Here is a 16,436-nt window from a genome sequence, read left to right as displayed (position 1 = left end):
ACCACTCGCAACTGAAGCAGTGCGAAGTGAACTTGTACTGAAACAGTACAAGGCATAGTGCCCCAATACATTGAGGGCCTTGTCCGTCAGTATGACGAGACCCACCCGATGGTTCAGAAGGTCCATAAAAAGCACGCTCCCCTGGCGCCTATAAATCGATTGTAAAACGTCAATCGCATCGCGCATCTCGATAGAGATGCGAGCCCTTCCCCAGGGCGAAGAAAAGGAATAGACATCCATTTTAATTGCTTCATGTTGTCAACACAACACGGACAGGGATTACCCACGTGAGGCTTGGAAGTCCTGCCTCGCGTGACATCCGTAGCCGGACTTCGCGTCCAATGTATTTGATATTGGGAATGAACGCACTCCAGGCTTGCATCAACGAGATTTTATTTCGTTTGTTGTTGCCACTATTACCATCGATGCTTAGAAAAACATCGAGATAGAAATCTTCCTCAGCGAAAGTTCTTCGCGCTGATATCAAGGCTTTGTCACAATAAATAAAGGATATTTATTGTGAAGAGTAGTCTCTCCAGACAAGCTAGTAGCTGCTCTAGCAAAAACTACGGCTTCTTTTCAGGGGTAAGTTGAGACATTTTATTATCTACGTACTCACTGAAGCAGGGGAACTACAAGATCTTTTATTGCGATGGCTTACGCCATCGTCATTATTGCGCACAGAAATAGGTGCGGGTGGCGGCACGGGAGACGGTGCTGGCGATGAGGAATCATTCTCATCGTCTGAACTAAACATGCAATAGCGAACGCTATTAGCACGTTTATTAGATTGAGCCCTCTCATTCGAAGGCTCATAGTCAGCTGCCTGACGACTATCAGGCGACTATTCTAGTCTCCCGAGTCGGCCATTTCGCCCGACTCGCATTCGTAGTCGACCTCCAAAGAGCGGTCGCATTTACGTGGTGAATCACCACGTGCACCCGCAACATCTAGATGTTGCGGAAGAAGATGATACTACGGCAGACGGAACGTCTGCCGCAAGAGACAATAATGCGTCGCCCGCGGCTGCATGAACCGCAGCCGAAGGCTCCGCACACCGCATGGACTTGTTAACCATGCGATAGAATTAAAAAAGATGTTTCTGACCAATCAACATCGTTTTAATTAAGTATTCACACAGTGACCACTCTATCCAATGATAGTCAGAGTTATTGTTGTTTATGGGAGGGGTGGTAACGGGGTGTATCGTTACATGAAATTAACACTTTAAGGTTGTTAATTTATATATTATTTAAAAGGTAGAGAATATTTGGAGAATATTACCTTAAGTAGTAATATTCAGAAAGCATATAATTAATACATATAGCCATTATATCAACTCGCTCCGCGATCACTCCTACAGCAGATTAGACGCGGAATAAATAGACATAATGGTCTATACCTATTTATGGATAAGAATTCAGGAAATTACTATTAAAGTAATTTCCTCCAAATATTATCTATCTTTAGATAATACTAATTAACAACCTTTTAGTGTTAATTTTTATGTAACGATACACCCCGTTACAAAGTGTTTCAAAGAGAGTCTCCCTGTGCACGTACAAGTGTACGTGTAGTGACGTGAGGCACCACTCGCACTGAAGCAGTGCGAAGTGGACTTGTACTGAAGCAGTGCGAAGTGGACTTGTACTGAAGCAGTGCAAGTCGGCAGTGCCCCGTTACACTGGGTCATTTGGAGGTGCAGTGATGAGGCCAAGCTTCACCTTTGAAATTACACTAAAGTTAAATTCCGGCGGGTGCATTCCTTGAGCTATCTAAAAACTCAGAGCATACAATAAACAAGTCATTCTGTCGCCTCTCTGGTCTTTACAGTGCCTGCAGGACTACAAGAATGATTCGAAGATTCTGAGGCGTGCGCTTTAACATCAAATTTGCTCGTGTTTTGTCATAGTAATAATAGTAATGCGGACTGAATTAATCACTTTCTTTAAAATAATTAGTCGGTATTTCGGCTCATGCGCAACATTAAAAGGCTCCATAATCGAAAGAATCATTTATCAGTTATTATTAAATTGTTGAATTTAGAAACGACTTCCATGCAGCGCCTTGGTGTCGCCATTGCTACCATTCCTGCCTTATTGCATAACTATGTCGCTAGCGGCATCTCTGACTTACCAGCGCCAGTTCGTTCGAGGGATATGATTGATTACTTGCAGTGCCAAGTATGTCAGACACCGGAGCTTACAGGCAGCGTGCAGGATTCGGCGTGTGACTACAAAACGGTTGACAAGGCAGTAAACGAGTACTTTCATCCACTTCTACACGAGCTGTCGCAACTCACGTTCTTTCGATACTTTAAAGTGGATATTGGCAAGGAGTGTCCTCACCTACCGTGGCAAGACGACGGTATGTGCGCGAGTATTGACTGCGCGGTGTGCGAGTGTCCGTCGCACGAGATTCCAGCACCCTGGAGTCAATTGGATCTGCAGGAGCGGTTAAGCAGGGAGAAAATGCGACAGCCTTGCGCTGAACAGACTGGCGAAAGCATTTTGTCCAAGGTCGAGCGCAAAAATGCAGTGGCTGGCGAAAGTTTTGAAGAGTGGGAGGAAGTCTCTAGTGCCAATGTGTGGGCAGCACAGGGGGAAGAGGAAGAGACGATGACATATATCAATTTACTGGAAAACCCAGAGCGATATACAGGGTACAGTGGCGTCCAGGCTGAACGCATCTGGAAGGCCATCTACGAGGAAAATTGTTTTGTTCCTTTGGAAGATAGTGTTTTAGATGATTTATGTTTAGAAGAGCGTGTGTACTACCGCCTCATTAGTGGGTTACAGGCATCAATTAATACGCATATTGCGTTGACGTACAAATTTGGCGACAAGTGGGGTGTGAATCCATCGCTATTTGTTCATCGAGTGGGCAAGCATCGTGAACGACTGCAAAATCTATATTTTGCCTACCTATTTGTCATGCGTGCAATTAGCAAGTATCGTCACGAATTGCTCGCATACGATTATGACACAGGCAACGCTGCTGACGACATTCGTGTGAAAGAAATTCTGCACCAGCTTCTTTTAGAGGGATCTGACGATACTCGGGCATCGGGAATCTCCTGTCCAGCTTATGCTGAGTGTTCGTCCGTGTTGTCTGGATTTGACGAGAGTGCGCTCTTTCGCGTGCAAGCCGATGGGTTATCGACGGACCAGCTTGAACATGCCAAACATGAGAAAGAGCAGCTCGAAGTCCAATTTCGGAAAAAGTTTCAAAACGTGAGTCGCATCATGGACTGCGTTACGTGTGAAATGTGTCGCCTTTGGGGAAAGCTGCAGATTATGGGACTGGGAACAGCAATTAAAATTTTACTTGCTGAAGACGTCTCGACGATTCCAAAGCTCCACCGTAACGAGCTTATTGCACTAATCAACGTTGCAAATAATCTTTCCCGCAGTGTGGATGGCGTAAGATTGATGCGAGAGCTTGAATTTATTGAGGCAGTGAAGCTATTTAGCTTGGTCAGCGGTGGAGCTATTTTTGTTGTGCTGGTCCTAATTGTCGTCATCCGCAAACGCATCATCAGAACGCGCAAACATGACAAGCAAGCTTGAGAATTTTCAATTGCTGGCAGAGATACAAAATTGCATTAAAGAGATATTTTAGTACTTAAAAAACGCGAAATGTTCAGCACACCTTTATTAGAGCATGTAGAAAGCTACTGGAAATACTACGAGTATTCCGTTCTCGAGCAATGGAAAGAATGGGCGTAATGCTTTGAAGTATTTTTAGATACAAAAGGCTAGTGGAAACGGCATTACTCATTTATTCCAATTTCACGGTCCAATTACTGATCTGCATAATAGAAGTAAGCACGCTAAATAGAAAACAAATGCTCATTTAGTATCAAAGCTGAAACATCTATGATTAAGTCATTCGAAGAGATACTTATCGTCACCTATTCTAAAAAGTATTTTTAATAGAAACGAAAGACAACGTCGTTAGTCTGTACTTAAAGCATATCGCAGAACACAGCATCTATCCACATCAACTATTTTCTAAGTTGACCACCTACGCCACTTTTTGTTGGCATGAATTCCGTTGAGTTTTCAAAATCTTGTTACTTATTTGATTTCGGCATTGCAGATAGTATGGTACCACCAGATGTTTCACAATATTCCTAACTTCGCATATACGGTATTCTTCATCCAGCACATTCGCATCGTAGCCAATTTGCCATGCAATATCACAGCGTGACGAATTTAATGTCAGTTCTTCCAGTGAGTCGACAAAGCGGTCTGCCTCGTTTAAACTTTCAAAGAAACCTAGTCGGGTATTGACCTCGCTACGACAGTGCAACAACCGCGCCATTTCGTGCAGATCGTACTATGGGTGATACTGTAGTCCCCAAAACTCGCCTTTCAGGTACCGAATACAAGCACTTTGCATCGTAGCAAACACATTTGACGCAAGCTGTAACCCTCCCGATTGAATCACTCGCACCTCGTCTTTATGGCTGCTAAAACCGTCAAACACCGTCGTTTTGCCCTCGTACATTGGGTGTGCACGGCCTGCAGCGTTAAGGCGGATTTTTCGAGCGACGCCCAGCTCATTGCCTCGTGAATTTTTTTGCACATCACCTTCAGCAGTCACGACGGCCAGCTGCAATTCAAAGCAACTACCGAACTGTGGCACACCATGAGCGAAGCACATACGGGCAAGGCCTATCATCTATCTTACTGAAGGGTCTGTGTGCTCATGAACAGCCAAGGAAGAACCCGACCAGCCCACACTATGGTACTGACAACCACGAGTCGCAATTAGGTAGATGCGCTAGGCAATGCCACAAGGATGTCATACCTTGGTCAGATCTGGCGGTTGAAAGCCAGAGTCGACGGGATAAATGACGTCGTAGGTAGCAGAGCGGCCGATGCTGTATTTCGTGGCCTTGACGAGCATATTAGCATATAGCTGTCCGGCAGTGGTGCCCCCCCTGCCTTCAGACCTTTTCGCCCAGCCTTGACGTAGCCGTCAATGACAAGAAATCGAATTGCATCATCAGGTGTCGACGTCGCAGCCGTATATGAAGACTGCAACATCCGTGCTTGCAGACGCCCAGCGAGCTGCGAGCGAGGAGTTTGACGCCAGAACGTTCTCATACGTGTAGTAAGATCAACGGAACAAGTTCATCTTGCTAGAGAATATTTCGTGTTCATTGCAAGTTTTCCTGAGATACGCTTAATCGTCCTTTTCATTTAAAAGACTCTATCTGTAATATTTGTCCTTTCTCGCAAATGATATTGGCCTTTTCGCGCTTCCTTCTCCTCTGCAACTCAAAGTCAGCGACGTTTGGTGGCACTAGCGAACGAATCTTAGTTCAGAAAATCGCGTATTGTTTGAAAATGTTTCGCCACGCCGCTGCCCGCGTACGATGACAATTGTTATGCCAAAAGCACTTTAGATCTACTCACTTCTTGTATGTACCACTTGCGGCGATCTATTACCAGGCTGCACCTATTCCTTTCCAGCGTGGATTCGCTGCGTCCGCGTACGTAACAGTGCAGAACGTTTAGAAGTTGATGATGCCAACTCATACTATGAAAGTAGGCTGAAGGTGGACAATCCGTACACGGGTGAGACCTTTTGTGAGGTTGCATACGACTCAAAAGCTATTGCACATGCCAAACTCGACGCGGCTGGGAAAGCGCAGCTCGACTGGAAGAATGTGCCGCTGAGCGAGCGCCAGGCATTGTGCACCAAGTGGACTACCGTGCTTAAGCGCAACGCTGACTCGATAGCTCATGAGATCTCTGGCATGATGGGAAAACCCGTGAAGCAAGCGCAGAATGAGATCAACGGCACAATTGACCGTGCAATGTACGAAAGCTTTATATAAAGAACTCTATAAGATAAACAAACCAACCCTCCATGTGACGGTATGGCATATTTTTGTAGGGCCCTAATTGAACTCTCGGATGAAGCCCTTCGAACGGATTATTTTCCAGAAGCAAATGGGCTCTTTCGTCAAAGTACTTGCGAACCTGTTGGCGTCGTTTACATTATTGTATGTCATTGGCACTGTAATCATCATTAAAAAGTCGCTTAAACGTTTTTTTGAATATCTTGTTGTAGGCGCCTTGGAATTATCCTCTCATGACAGCAGTCAACTCCATCATTCCTGCTGTTTTGGCAGGAAATGCAGTGCTGTTGAAACATTCGCCTCGTACTCCCCTCTGTGGAGAGCACTTTCAAAAGACATTTGAACAAGCCGGTTTCCCGAACCACGTGCTTCAGTCGTCTTTTGTAGAGCATGACACCGCTTCGGAGATCATCCAACGCTCCGAAACAGCGTTTGTTTCCTTTACAGGGTCCGTGCGAGGGTACGTGCCATGTTATTGAAACGAATTTCATATTGTGGTATCATTTTGATGTGGCTACTGGATACATGAATAGTGGACGCGAAGTTCAACAAGCAGCAAGTCATCGTTCAATTGATGTGACGCTGGAGCTGGGCGGAAATGTAAGCTAGCTTCTAATAATCATGTGAGAAGGACTGATATGCATTGTTGCGTAAGGACGCTGGGTACGTGTCCGCCTTGGCGGATGCTGAAGTCGCAGCCGAAAGTCTTGTGGAAGGTGTTTGCTACAATGCGGGCCAATCTTGCTGTGGTGTGGAGCGAATTTACGTTCACGAATCGAGGTACGACCAATTTGTGGAAAAGGCAAAAAGCCTGTTTGAGGCGTATACGTTAGGCAACCCAATGGAAGCGAATACGTCCATGGGTCCAATGGCACTTCCTACTGCACCAAAAGTGCTTGATGCTCATGTAAGAGATGCTATTAGAAAGGGTGCTATTCAGGTAACGGGTAAGGGTATTGTTACCGACTCTACTGGAAATGGCCGCTTTTACGCTCCTTCTTTATTGGTGAATTGCAATGGCTCGATGGACATTATGAATGAGGAATCCTTTGGACCAATCGTCGGTGTGGAGCGCGTCTCCTCGGATGCTGAAGCCATTCGAAAAATCAATGAGAGCAAGTACGGACTAACGGCCTCGGTCTTTACGTCAGATCGTGACCACGCTATGACTTTAGGCTCACAGATCATTGCTGGAACGATTTACATGAACCGCTGCGATGTGCTCGACCCGTATCTCCCATGGACCGGCCACCGTGATTCCGGCAAAGGCATCAGTCTTTCCAAGCACGGATTCCGTGGTGTCACGAAGCTAAAATCGGTAATTACAATTAGCGCTCATACCTTTCGTTTCTGCCCTCTCATACTGACTTCTTAACGTATCTTTAGTGGAACTTTCGTACTTAGGCAATACGACCTTTGAGCTCAAGAAAAATATAATTTCTTTTCTATACCGGCCGACACCTTAGACTTCGCTGGGGCCTCCAAATGGGTCTACACGTCCCTCGCTTGTCACGTAGGCAGAGGATATGCCACCATCAACCATAAAGGACGTACCAGTGATGTACGAAGAGTCATCACTCGCAAGAAAGAGAGCAGCCTTGGCCATCTCAGCAGCCTCTCCAAAGCGTCCCATCGGCACGTGCACTAGACGACGCTGTTTCTTTTCCTCCGAGTCGAGAAACTTTTGCAGCAGCTCTGTATTAAGTGGTCCCGGGCATAAGGCGTTCACACGAATGTTCTCACGGGCATGGATAGTCGCCAACTCACGAGACATTGCAATGACGGCGCCTTTGCTAGACGTATAGGCGAGTTGAGGCGTAGCTGCGCCCAGGATGCCCACGAACGAGGCCGTGTTGATGATAGAACCGCCACCTGCACGAAGCATTGCGGGAATGCCGTACTTGCACCCAAGAAAGACGCCTTTAACATTTATGTTCATAGTCAGATCCCACACGTCCTCCTGCGTATTGATGGCATCGTCATCGGCACTGTGCATGATGCCGGCATTATTAAATAGCACATTTAGAGCGCCAAAGTCCTTCTCAGTCATCTTAACCATATTTTCTACATCCTTGGCGCTTGATACATCGACCTGAACGGCGACGGCCACTGTGTCGTTCTTTCCTAGCTTCTTCAGCTCCTCGTGAACGAGCTGGACCGTCTCGGCCGCAGCATTCACGTTGATGTCGGCGCAGACGACGGCTTTAGCGCCCTGCTTGGCAAACAAAATGGCCGATTTGCGACCGATACCCCCAGCGGCGCCCGTGATCACGGCCACTTGGCCAGCGAGGCGATGTCCGACGACGTGCATGGCATACGAATCAGAATTAGGATACCTTTTTACTAATAAGCAGATGGTGTAACAGCTTTTGTGCGAAAGGATTTGGCTACAGCTATACTGCTCGCATAAATCCGACAACGCTGCAAATCTTAAATCGCCGTGTCACCACTATCTGCACAAAAATGTCACCATATTGCTTTTTGTCCCTTGAAGCTGGCTTTCTTGCGTTTCAGCTTTTTATCGAGCCATGCTTTCTCGCTTCTCGAGGCGTTACTGCCAACAATCGTCTAGCGCCTTGCGTGCACTAAGCTCAGCTAAATGCTTATCTTCTCCGCTAAATATATTAATTATCGATGGCTACGCGCTCGAGGGCCGCGCTGATCTCGAAGCTGGCGGAGCCAGTACTGCTGGCAAGCTGTACACGAATCTGCTTAACGAAGCAGCACCCACTGGCGTGGTAATCGCGGCAGACGTAGTGTACCCCGCTGACAGCGATTTTGAGATGCCTACAATACATGATGTGAGCCGAACATTTTGGTAATTACGAGCACAACTGATTCTTCTTTGGCCGACATTTTATTTATAGTACCACGCCGTTGCATGGACGGGCTGCTCGCTGACAATTCATAACGTCAAAGACATTCGTGTTGTTAAACAGATTAGTATTGCTCAGAAGATTTTTGAAGCGGGTATGACTATGGCACATATCATTTGCGAATTTAGAAACCAAGAGGCTAAGTCACTTTGTCACAGGGATTCCACAATATGGTAGCTGCTGGGCGGCTCAGATCGCAGTAGCTGCTTCTGGAGGCCATTGTGGTTTAAATCCACGCGGTCGGGAGATGGGTGTTGCTCGCAAAATTGAGCTGACTCCAGAGGGCCGTGCACACCCAATGTTCGAGGGAAAGCCGTCAGTTTTTGACGCTTTCACTAGCCACAGCGATGAGATAACCCACATGCCTCGTGGAGGCCTGACCCTATGTGGCAACGACTTTACTGCCGTCCAGGCTGTGGCAGTGCGCCACGAGAGGGGTGATTTCTGGGCTGTGCAGTACCATCCGGAGTATGATCTTCACGAGCTTGCCCGACTCACGTACTGCCGTCGAGCGAAGCTCGTGGAGCTTGGATTCTTTACAGATTTCATAAGCGCCGATCGTTACATAGACGATTTGGAGAATCTTCACATCGATCCATGTCGCTATGATATTGCATGGCGCCTTGGATTGGACGCCGACGTCATGGACGCGAATATTCGCCACTGCGAGACGCGCAACTTCATTAAATATCTCGCGATACCGTATAAATTGACGATGGCGACTAAGTAAACAAAGCACATAAGTTGGATTATAGCATAATCTCAAAGTGTTTCCACAGAAAACCGTAGCAGAAACAGTTTTATTAAAGACGCATCTTTTTATTTTTGGCAATTTCTTACAATTCGTCCGAGTGTCGGATGGCAGCCATGTATAGGGCATTCCTCTGATCAGCCACTGCAGTAAAAGGCGTCACCTTAAGATCCTACAGCAAAAAGTTTACAAAATATTTACGGCTCCGTGCTTATCTCCTGGAGCTTTTTCTCTTCACATCGTCCATTTGGATGGTGAGACATTGTGCAGCGATACGTTTTTAGCATCCTCGACAATTGCAGGATGGCCGGCGCATCGTACTTTCTTGTTTAGGCAAAGTATTAGCTTCAAGTGTGACGCATGTACTGGATGTGGGTATGTACAAGTCAGAGCCTAAGGTGTAGTAATTTTATCTGAGCGTAAAATAGCGAGCGATATTGCTGCGGTCAATGTAATGGGGCAGACTTCGGCTGGATAACCGCTAGTATTGTACAATTCACATGCACCGTTTTACTATTAAAAGAAGGCAATATCATTAAAATCCAGCTTGTAACGGGGCGTTACATAAATATTATCTCCTGTAAGAGGTAGAAACAAATATTATTTCGTATCAAAGGAAATAGATAAAGAAGTACAAACTTATTATCTTTTATTAATTTGACTCAATAATTCCAATACTAACAAATATGGTAACATTGACGCAATAAGACTTCAGTTCTATTGATTGGTTGATTTAAGCTTTGATCAACCCCACCAATCGTCACAAGACACAATTTTGCGGTGCGGAAGTAGGCGTCATATATAGTTAGCTAATTAGTAGATAGAAGATCGTAATGAGAAAACTTAGTATATTAATACAGTTCTACTTTTCCCCTATTCTATGCCTTAGAATTTACATTTAGTATCAAAGCTTCTTAGCTACTAAAACATTTCTCTGTACTTCGTGTACGCAAAGTAGTCGAGGCATTCCACCTTCACTGTAATCAGTGTAGTTGACTAGTACTGTTACCAGTACTAGCATAATGTTGAGGAGCTCGTAAAATCAGAGGAAGACTTTTAGACTCAATGAGTCTCTTAGTTCTATGGAAATAATGTGGTTTAATAACTCAGGGAGTCGTACAAGCTATTGAAGCTTTAAGAATCCTAGTTCAAGGGATTCAGGGGCTCGTAGAGCCAAGAGGCAACTAGTGCCCGAGAGTATGTACCTTAGAAAGGCTTGTATCTCTTACAGATCAATGTGCAAGCCTTAGGAAGGCACTAAACGCTTTAAGATCAATAGAGGAACTGCACTTAATTAAATTATTTAAATCTTAAAACCTTACCCTATCTAATTTAAAAAAGATTTCGGCCGCCAGATTTATATCTGGCGGCGACCACATCTGTCACCCATAATAATTGGGATTTTTGGTAATGAACTATTTTAAATAGGATACAAGGGTATTTACCCATAAAGTAAATGTACCACAACAACGGTTCTCCAATCAATGTGTGCCCCAATACACCCTCCCCCATCAGACTGTTTACACCGAGTGAAAACATTCGCTTCATTTCCTTTTTGAGGTTAAAACATAAACAGCGTACCCTTTGGTTTTGGTTTGCAATCCCGTTGTCTTATGACAATTATTGGTGAGTCACAGACTATTAGCACCTTCCTCGACGATGAGGGAATAATGGACTATGATTTTCTCTCTTCATCAGAGAATGAGGAAAAAGAGCGTCGCTCTTACACGCCTTCTCCTATGGATAAACGTCGGCGGGCCCCGAATCCGTTTCCAGCACGTGGTGCCGCCGATGTCTTCACTGCATTGCCCCGCAATGCAGGACACAGGACCTTGAGTCCAACATTATTACGAATCCGCTCAATGAAGAGCAAGAGCAAGCAATCCTCATAGAGGAACAAGTTCGTCGACGAGCTGCCGAGATAGCGAAAGCTTAAGCTCATAGTGAATATAGATTAACTCCGCTAAGTGTGGACGAGCGTCTCAAAGAGATAGCGGGTCACAGCTTGGCCATCTGGATCTCGGGTGACCCGGCGAGGACGCCGGATGAGATCGCTGCCCGCGACGCTCCTCATGAGCAATACCTAACGCCAAAGGTAATGACGCGAAGCCAGTATCCGACGCGTTTACGTGATCAAGCCCGTGCAGCTTCGGTGACGTCCATGAGGGAAATTCCGATCGTTTTGCTTTCGAACGAAACATGGAGTGAAAAAGAAGTCTCATTTGAGAACTGAATCCACCGGGCCCGCCGCCTTGTAATGTTTGGAATATCAGAGAGTCTGCGGATATGGATGATGTTCGTTTGGAACGGAAGCTTCACTTCGACTTCGCCAAGCATAAAACTAATGGCCAGTTACGTGCGGCATTTATGTTACAAAACCAGGGAAGACCTAACCGATATTTCAGTGATTCGGCTAACCGTGCCACCATGGATCGAAGCCGCACTGAGACTATAGATCCACCTATTCCAGCTTATAATGGTGGGAGCGTCGTTTGACGCAAGTTGACCCTGAGCGTGGCGCCCAAAACGTCAACGACGAACGGCAATCTTGCCGAAGGGGTACCTCAAATTCCCAAGAGTTTTCAAAAGATGGGTATCCCAGCCGATTCACCAGATACTGCTATTTGACCTTACGACGACGTCGCTTTATGAGTTTTCCACGTGAAACTGAAGGTTCCCTCGCGCATCGAGCAGCGTTAGAGGGGCCGAAATCTCGACGAAAGCATTTGATGCTCTACAGCACGAAATACACCTTTTTCATGAGAGCCTTGCTCGAATTAAGGGCTATTTTGAGGCGGTTGGAACCCTTCTTTCGATGCTAAACGTCAGCAACCTCGTTCAGAGGACCAGCAGGTTATCCTGGTTAAGATGCAGCAATCTGCACCACGACCGCCTGTCTCGGCGCAAGCGCATTCAAGTTCACGTGGGAAAAGTTCCGGTATGGCTTCACACGCCTAGCGTGTGAAGCCATATCGGAACTTTTCCTGCGTACACACCCAGTGTTCTACGAGAACGCAGAACACTGGGTGTGTACGCAGCTTGCTAGGAAGGTTTAGAGTGTAAGCTAGGCTCTTCTTGGCCACGACCGTAAATGGTCCAATAAGCGCGGGCGCAAATTGTCTTGAAGACCGCAGAAACCAAGTTAGAAGGTAGATTTTTAGCGTTTAATAAACTCGGTCTCCGACTATATTAGAATTAATACAGCTTCTGGCTTTGGCGTCTGCTTGTTCTTTTTGTTTGGCTTGGCTATCCGCCGTCGTATCCCTTACATGTCTTAAGACACTAAATCGCGTCGCGAGAAACTCGCTTACTTGTTTTCGAATGGTAACAGGGCTGCTATCAGCAAGCCTATCGGCCAATTCTCCCCTACCAAGCCCTGAACCACGCAGTGGTTTCGTTAATGGAACGCGCGGGTAGGTAAGACCGTTTACATAGAGCGTAGTATAGCCTGTAGAGGCATGAACAGCGTTATTTAATGCAAACTACACTACTGGGAGCATTGAGCTCCAGCGCTTTGTTGTCTAAGCACACACGCTGCATAAAACGTCTTCAATGACGCGATTGACACGCTCAGTTTGACCATCGGTCTGTGGATGGTCCGTAGTGGACAGGTGCCAAGCACTCGTGAAAGTGATTTCCAGAATTTACCCGTGAAACGGGGATCCCGATCAGAGACAATTGCCACTTGCAAACCGTGTTGTCGAGACACGCGATCGATAAACAGCTTAGCTGTACCCTCTCCATCAATTGAATCCGGCACGGCCGCTAAGTGAGCCATTTTGCTTAAACGGTCAACAAAGACCACTATACCGGAGTTAACGGCTGAATCTTTCGGTAGCCCAAAGACAAAATCCATTTTAATGGACTCCCAGCAACCTATGGGTACGGGCAGACTTGCCAGATGCACAGCATACTGATGGAATCTTAACACCCTATGGGCACGGGCAGACTTTCCAGATGCTCGCAGAGGGTTTAACCCGTTGGCAAGTTTCGCGTGTGGAAACATATGTGCTGACCCATACTAAAGTTTGGGCCACCAATAATATCTGGCTTACAGAGTCGTAGGTCTTATCTCTACCGAGATGACCACAAAGGACAGTATCGTGTCAATTTATTTTTGCGCATACACTCGAGCACTGCTCGCAATTGGTGTAAATGGTTTTCCACATCTGCTCCGCACGACTATGGACAAAATTTTATCAAAATAAGTCCGTGCATTACCTCAATGAGGGCGGGACAGTTGTGTCATTCGACGACTAAATGTTGCCGGGGCGTTGGAAAAACCTTGTGGTGTAACCAACCACTCCCATAGCATACCGCTTGGGGTGCTAATCGCTGGAAGCGGGATATCGTTAGCTCGCATGAGCAGTTGGTAATAAACATCGCTTTAGTCAAGTGCACTGTACATTGTACATCCCACCATATTGTTCTAAAGAACACCCTTTCTAGAAATAGGGATTTGTGTTGGTATAGTGGCAGTATTAAGCTTATTATATATAAGATGAACAATGCGCCATTTACCATTTGGCTTTTTGACAAAATGTAGGTGTCGGATAGGGAGATTTGCTTTCTCGTACAATTCCAGCATCGTGCTTAGCACGGAAGAAATCGACAATGACGTCACACTGTTCCCTTGGTAAAGGCCACTGTCGTGTGACTTAGTATTTGGTTCCCGGAATCAAGTCAATTTCATGACGGACGCCTCTATCCACGAAAAAAAGATGGTGGATTGGTACATACTACATCTTGGAATTCCTTAATCAAGGAATTAAGTGATCCTACGGATTTTAATGCTCGATGACCCACTCCGTCATCCAGGACAGCTTCGTCTAGAAGTGGCGATGAGTTTAACTCAATCGCTGGTCGAATGGCCACCATCTCAGATAAGTCCCAGCCTTTGAAGCCCGACCGCACTCATCAATAGACATTCCTTCTAGCTCTAAAGAGCATGTAACGAAGGGATTGTCGCAAGGCTAACTTCTCCCTCGATGTTACCGGTCACACCATTTACAAGTGTATGCAAATATATGCTCGTATCGCTTTGTGAGGGTATAGACGCATCACGTCTCCCCTGCCTCGGAGTAGAGACAATACGCCTCTTAGAGGACGGGATATTTACGTCCCCAAAATTTTCAGCTTGTATTAAATTTATACCAGAGCTGGTGTCTATTTCGACATCCGACAAGGAGTTAGGTAACTCAACTTCCTTGTCCAGCGACCGTTTACGTGTCACTTCACGTGCATTAGAAGTGTTTGACCCGAAATGCCCTTGACACTCAGTATGGTGCTACCTCGGCCGACCACACTGGGTGGACTTAGAGTGCCACTCCACGTATCTCAGGGGCATTACACCCTTGATGACTCGGCCTTAGGCCAACAATGCTTCAGCATTTAGTAAATCGTTATTACAACGAGTGGAGTACGTGCCGTTCCACCTCCTTTGCTGAGTCGGGCTCAGAATCAGTATTTTTAACATTGAAGTTTATTACTGAGACATTCCAGTGTCTAACACACTGGCAGACTTAGTCAATGACCCGCGCCAATAGCGCTTTTGTTGCCTAGCAAAGGTGGTTAATGACTCTTCAAAACTTTGCTAGGAACATTGCGCGTGGCGCCTAGGGTCTTAGACCTCCAATCGATCCCTGGCTCATGGCGTTCAAGCCAGGCCATACCAATGATGAGATCTTATCTCGAATCCGAATTAAGAACGAGACAGCGTTCCACACTGTCATGGTCCAGAAACTTCATACCTAAGGTCAACGAAACTTTAGGAACAGTCCCAGGCGATAAGCGCACAGTGATTTTTTATCACTTTCATGCGCTAAGCGAACAGTACTTTATCACTTTCATTCGCTAAGCGAAAAGTAATTTTATCGCTTTCATGCGCTAAGCGAACAGTGATTGTACTACTTTCATGCGCTTTAAGCGCTTCAACGTATTGTTGATCTCGCTCAAGGGAAAGACGTCGAGCATAACTGCAAGACCCTCCTGAGTCAATTAAAATTGAATATGGCTTATCAAAGCCCTTCGCAGTCTCTTGAGCGAATAACAAGACAGGCTTGTACTCACGCCCCGTGCCATTACGCACCGATCTTATTAAAGCTAGGTCCTGTTTACTCTCACCTCCTAGAGGTTCAACAGAGCCTAGGTCTTCTCCAGTAAGGAGCCCCGCACTTACTAGGTTTCGACGTTCTCCCGCACGTACCAGATTCTGGTATAGGTTAACATTGGTGCTCTTTGAGCTTTACGCGTATCTAGTAGGGGACAGGCCAGATGAAGGCGGGCACGTCGTAATACGGCCACGCTCTACTTAGACACACGCCCTAGCACAGCGAGGAAGCGGTTTAACCTGTTTCTCTGCGTGCAGTGAGGTAGTTGTGGTGGGCGCGTAAGCGACCTCACCCAACACACTAAGTACTCTGGTTAAGTGTCGTCACAGTAGCGGTAATTCGGCTCCTCGTGCGCACTTACCAAGTAGGAAGTAGTTTTTAGACTGATTTATATTTAATCGTATTAAATATAAATACCTATTTTTACCAATTAAAATGTCATCTCTATAGATAACACTTAATATGTATTGCGAGCGTATCTTTCTAGATACCTCGCGTAACGGATGACGCTAGCCGTCATCCCTCCTAATGTGAATGCACCCATGTGCATCACATACACAAGGGTTGGTCACAAATGTGCACTACACCCGAGTGCTGGGTCTAATTACTATTATTTAGTAATTGACCATCCCCTTAAGCACACCAAGTGTACTTAACGGGGACTGTGTAACATTAGGGCGACTTTAGCCCGTTACACCAGACATAACTGGTTCGTGCTTCCGCACATATAACAACCACGGATGTTCTTATGCCGTTCCGCAGCTTGATGATCCTCTTCTCCTTCCTTAACGAGGCTTAAATCCATGAGTTCCGGCCTACTAGAC

The 16,436-nt window shown here is 46.1% G+C and overlaps 5 protein-coding genes across 5 annotated transcripts; 3 read left to right on the top strand and 2 right to left on the bottom strand.

Annotated features, from left to right (window-relative positions):
• Positions 1 to 2,057: 2,057 nt before the first annotated feature.
• Positions 2,058 to 3,569, top strand: CCR75_000601 (uncharacterized protein; the record flags this gene model as incomplete). Its single annotated transcript, XM_067958708.1, has 1 exon — positions 2,058 to 3,569. One exon carries the CDS (start codon positions 2,058 to 2,060, stop codon positions 3,567 to 3,569), a length of 1,512 nt encoding a protein of 503 aa, XP_067814372.1.
• A 369-nt stretch (positions 3,570 to 3,938) lies between these two features.
• Positions 3,939 to 5,114, bottom strand: CCR75_000602 (uncharacterized protein; the record flags this gene model as incomplete). The annotated part of the gene is made up of 1 exon (XM_067958709.1): positions 3,939 to 5,114. The coding sequence occupies one exon, from the start codon at positions 5,112 to 5,114 to the stop codon at positions 4,821 to 4,823; it is 294 nt and encodes a 97-aa protein (XP_067814370.1). The 3' UTR covers positions 3,939 to 4,820.
• A 135-nt stretch (positions 5,115 to 5,249) lies between these two features.
• Positions 5,250 to 8,233, top strand: CCR75_000603 (uncharacterized protein; the record flags this gene model as incomplete). The annotated part of the gene is made up of 7 exons (XM_067958710.1): positions 5,250 to 5,381; positions 5,417 to 5,832; positions 5,911 to 6,019; positions 6,088 to 6,335; positions 6,409 to 6,475; positions 6,531 to 7,193; positions 7,262 to 8,233. 7 exons carry the CDS (start codon positions 5,250 to 5,252, stop codon positions 7,277 to 7,279), a joined length of 1,653 nt encoding a protein of 550 aa, XP_067814367.1. The 3' UTR covers positions 7,280 to 8,233.
• Positions 7,338 to 8,186, bottom strand: CCR75_000604 (uncharacterized protein; the record flags this gene model as incomplete). The annotated part of the gene is made up of 1 exon (XM_067958711.1): positions 7,338 to 8,186. One exon carries the CDS (start codon positions 8,184 to 8,186, stop codon positions 7,338 to 7,340), a length of 849 nt encoding a protein of 282 aa, XP_067814613.1.
• Positions 8,234 to 8,363: 130 nt separating the features above from the next.
• On the top strand, positions 8,364 to 9,481 carry CCR75_000605 (uncharacterized protein; the record flags this gene model as incomplete). The annotated part of the gene is made up of 3 exons (XM_067958712.1): positions 8,364 to 8,676; positions 8,743 to 8,845; positions 8,880 to 9,481. Exons 1-3 carry the CDS (start codon positions 8,404 to 8,406, stop codon positions 9,479 to 9,481), a joined length of 978 nt encoding a protein of 325 aa, XP_067814612.1. The 5' UTR covers positions 8,364 to 8,403.
• Between the last annotated feature and the right edge of the window lie 6,955 nt (positions 9,482 to 16,436).

This window comes from Bremia lactucae (assembly GCF_004359215.1).
Source record: "Bremia lactucae strain SF5 chromosome Unknown BlacSF5_NotPlaced_200_SHOA01000120.1_2678225bp, whole genome shotgun sequence".
NCBI lineage: Eukaryota > Oomycota > Peronosporomycetes > Peronosporales > Peronosporaceae > Bremia > Bremia lactucae.
Note: the sequence above shows the minus strand (reverse complement) of the source record. Positions and strands in the feature narration are given on the sequence as shown.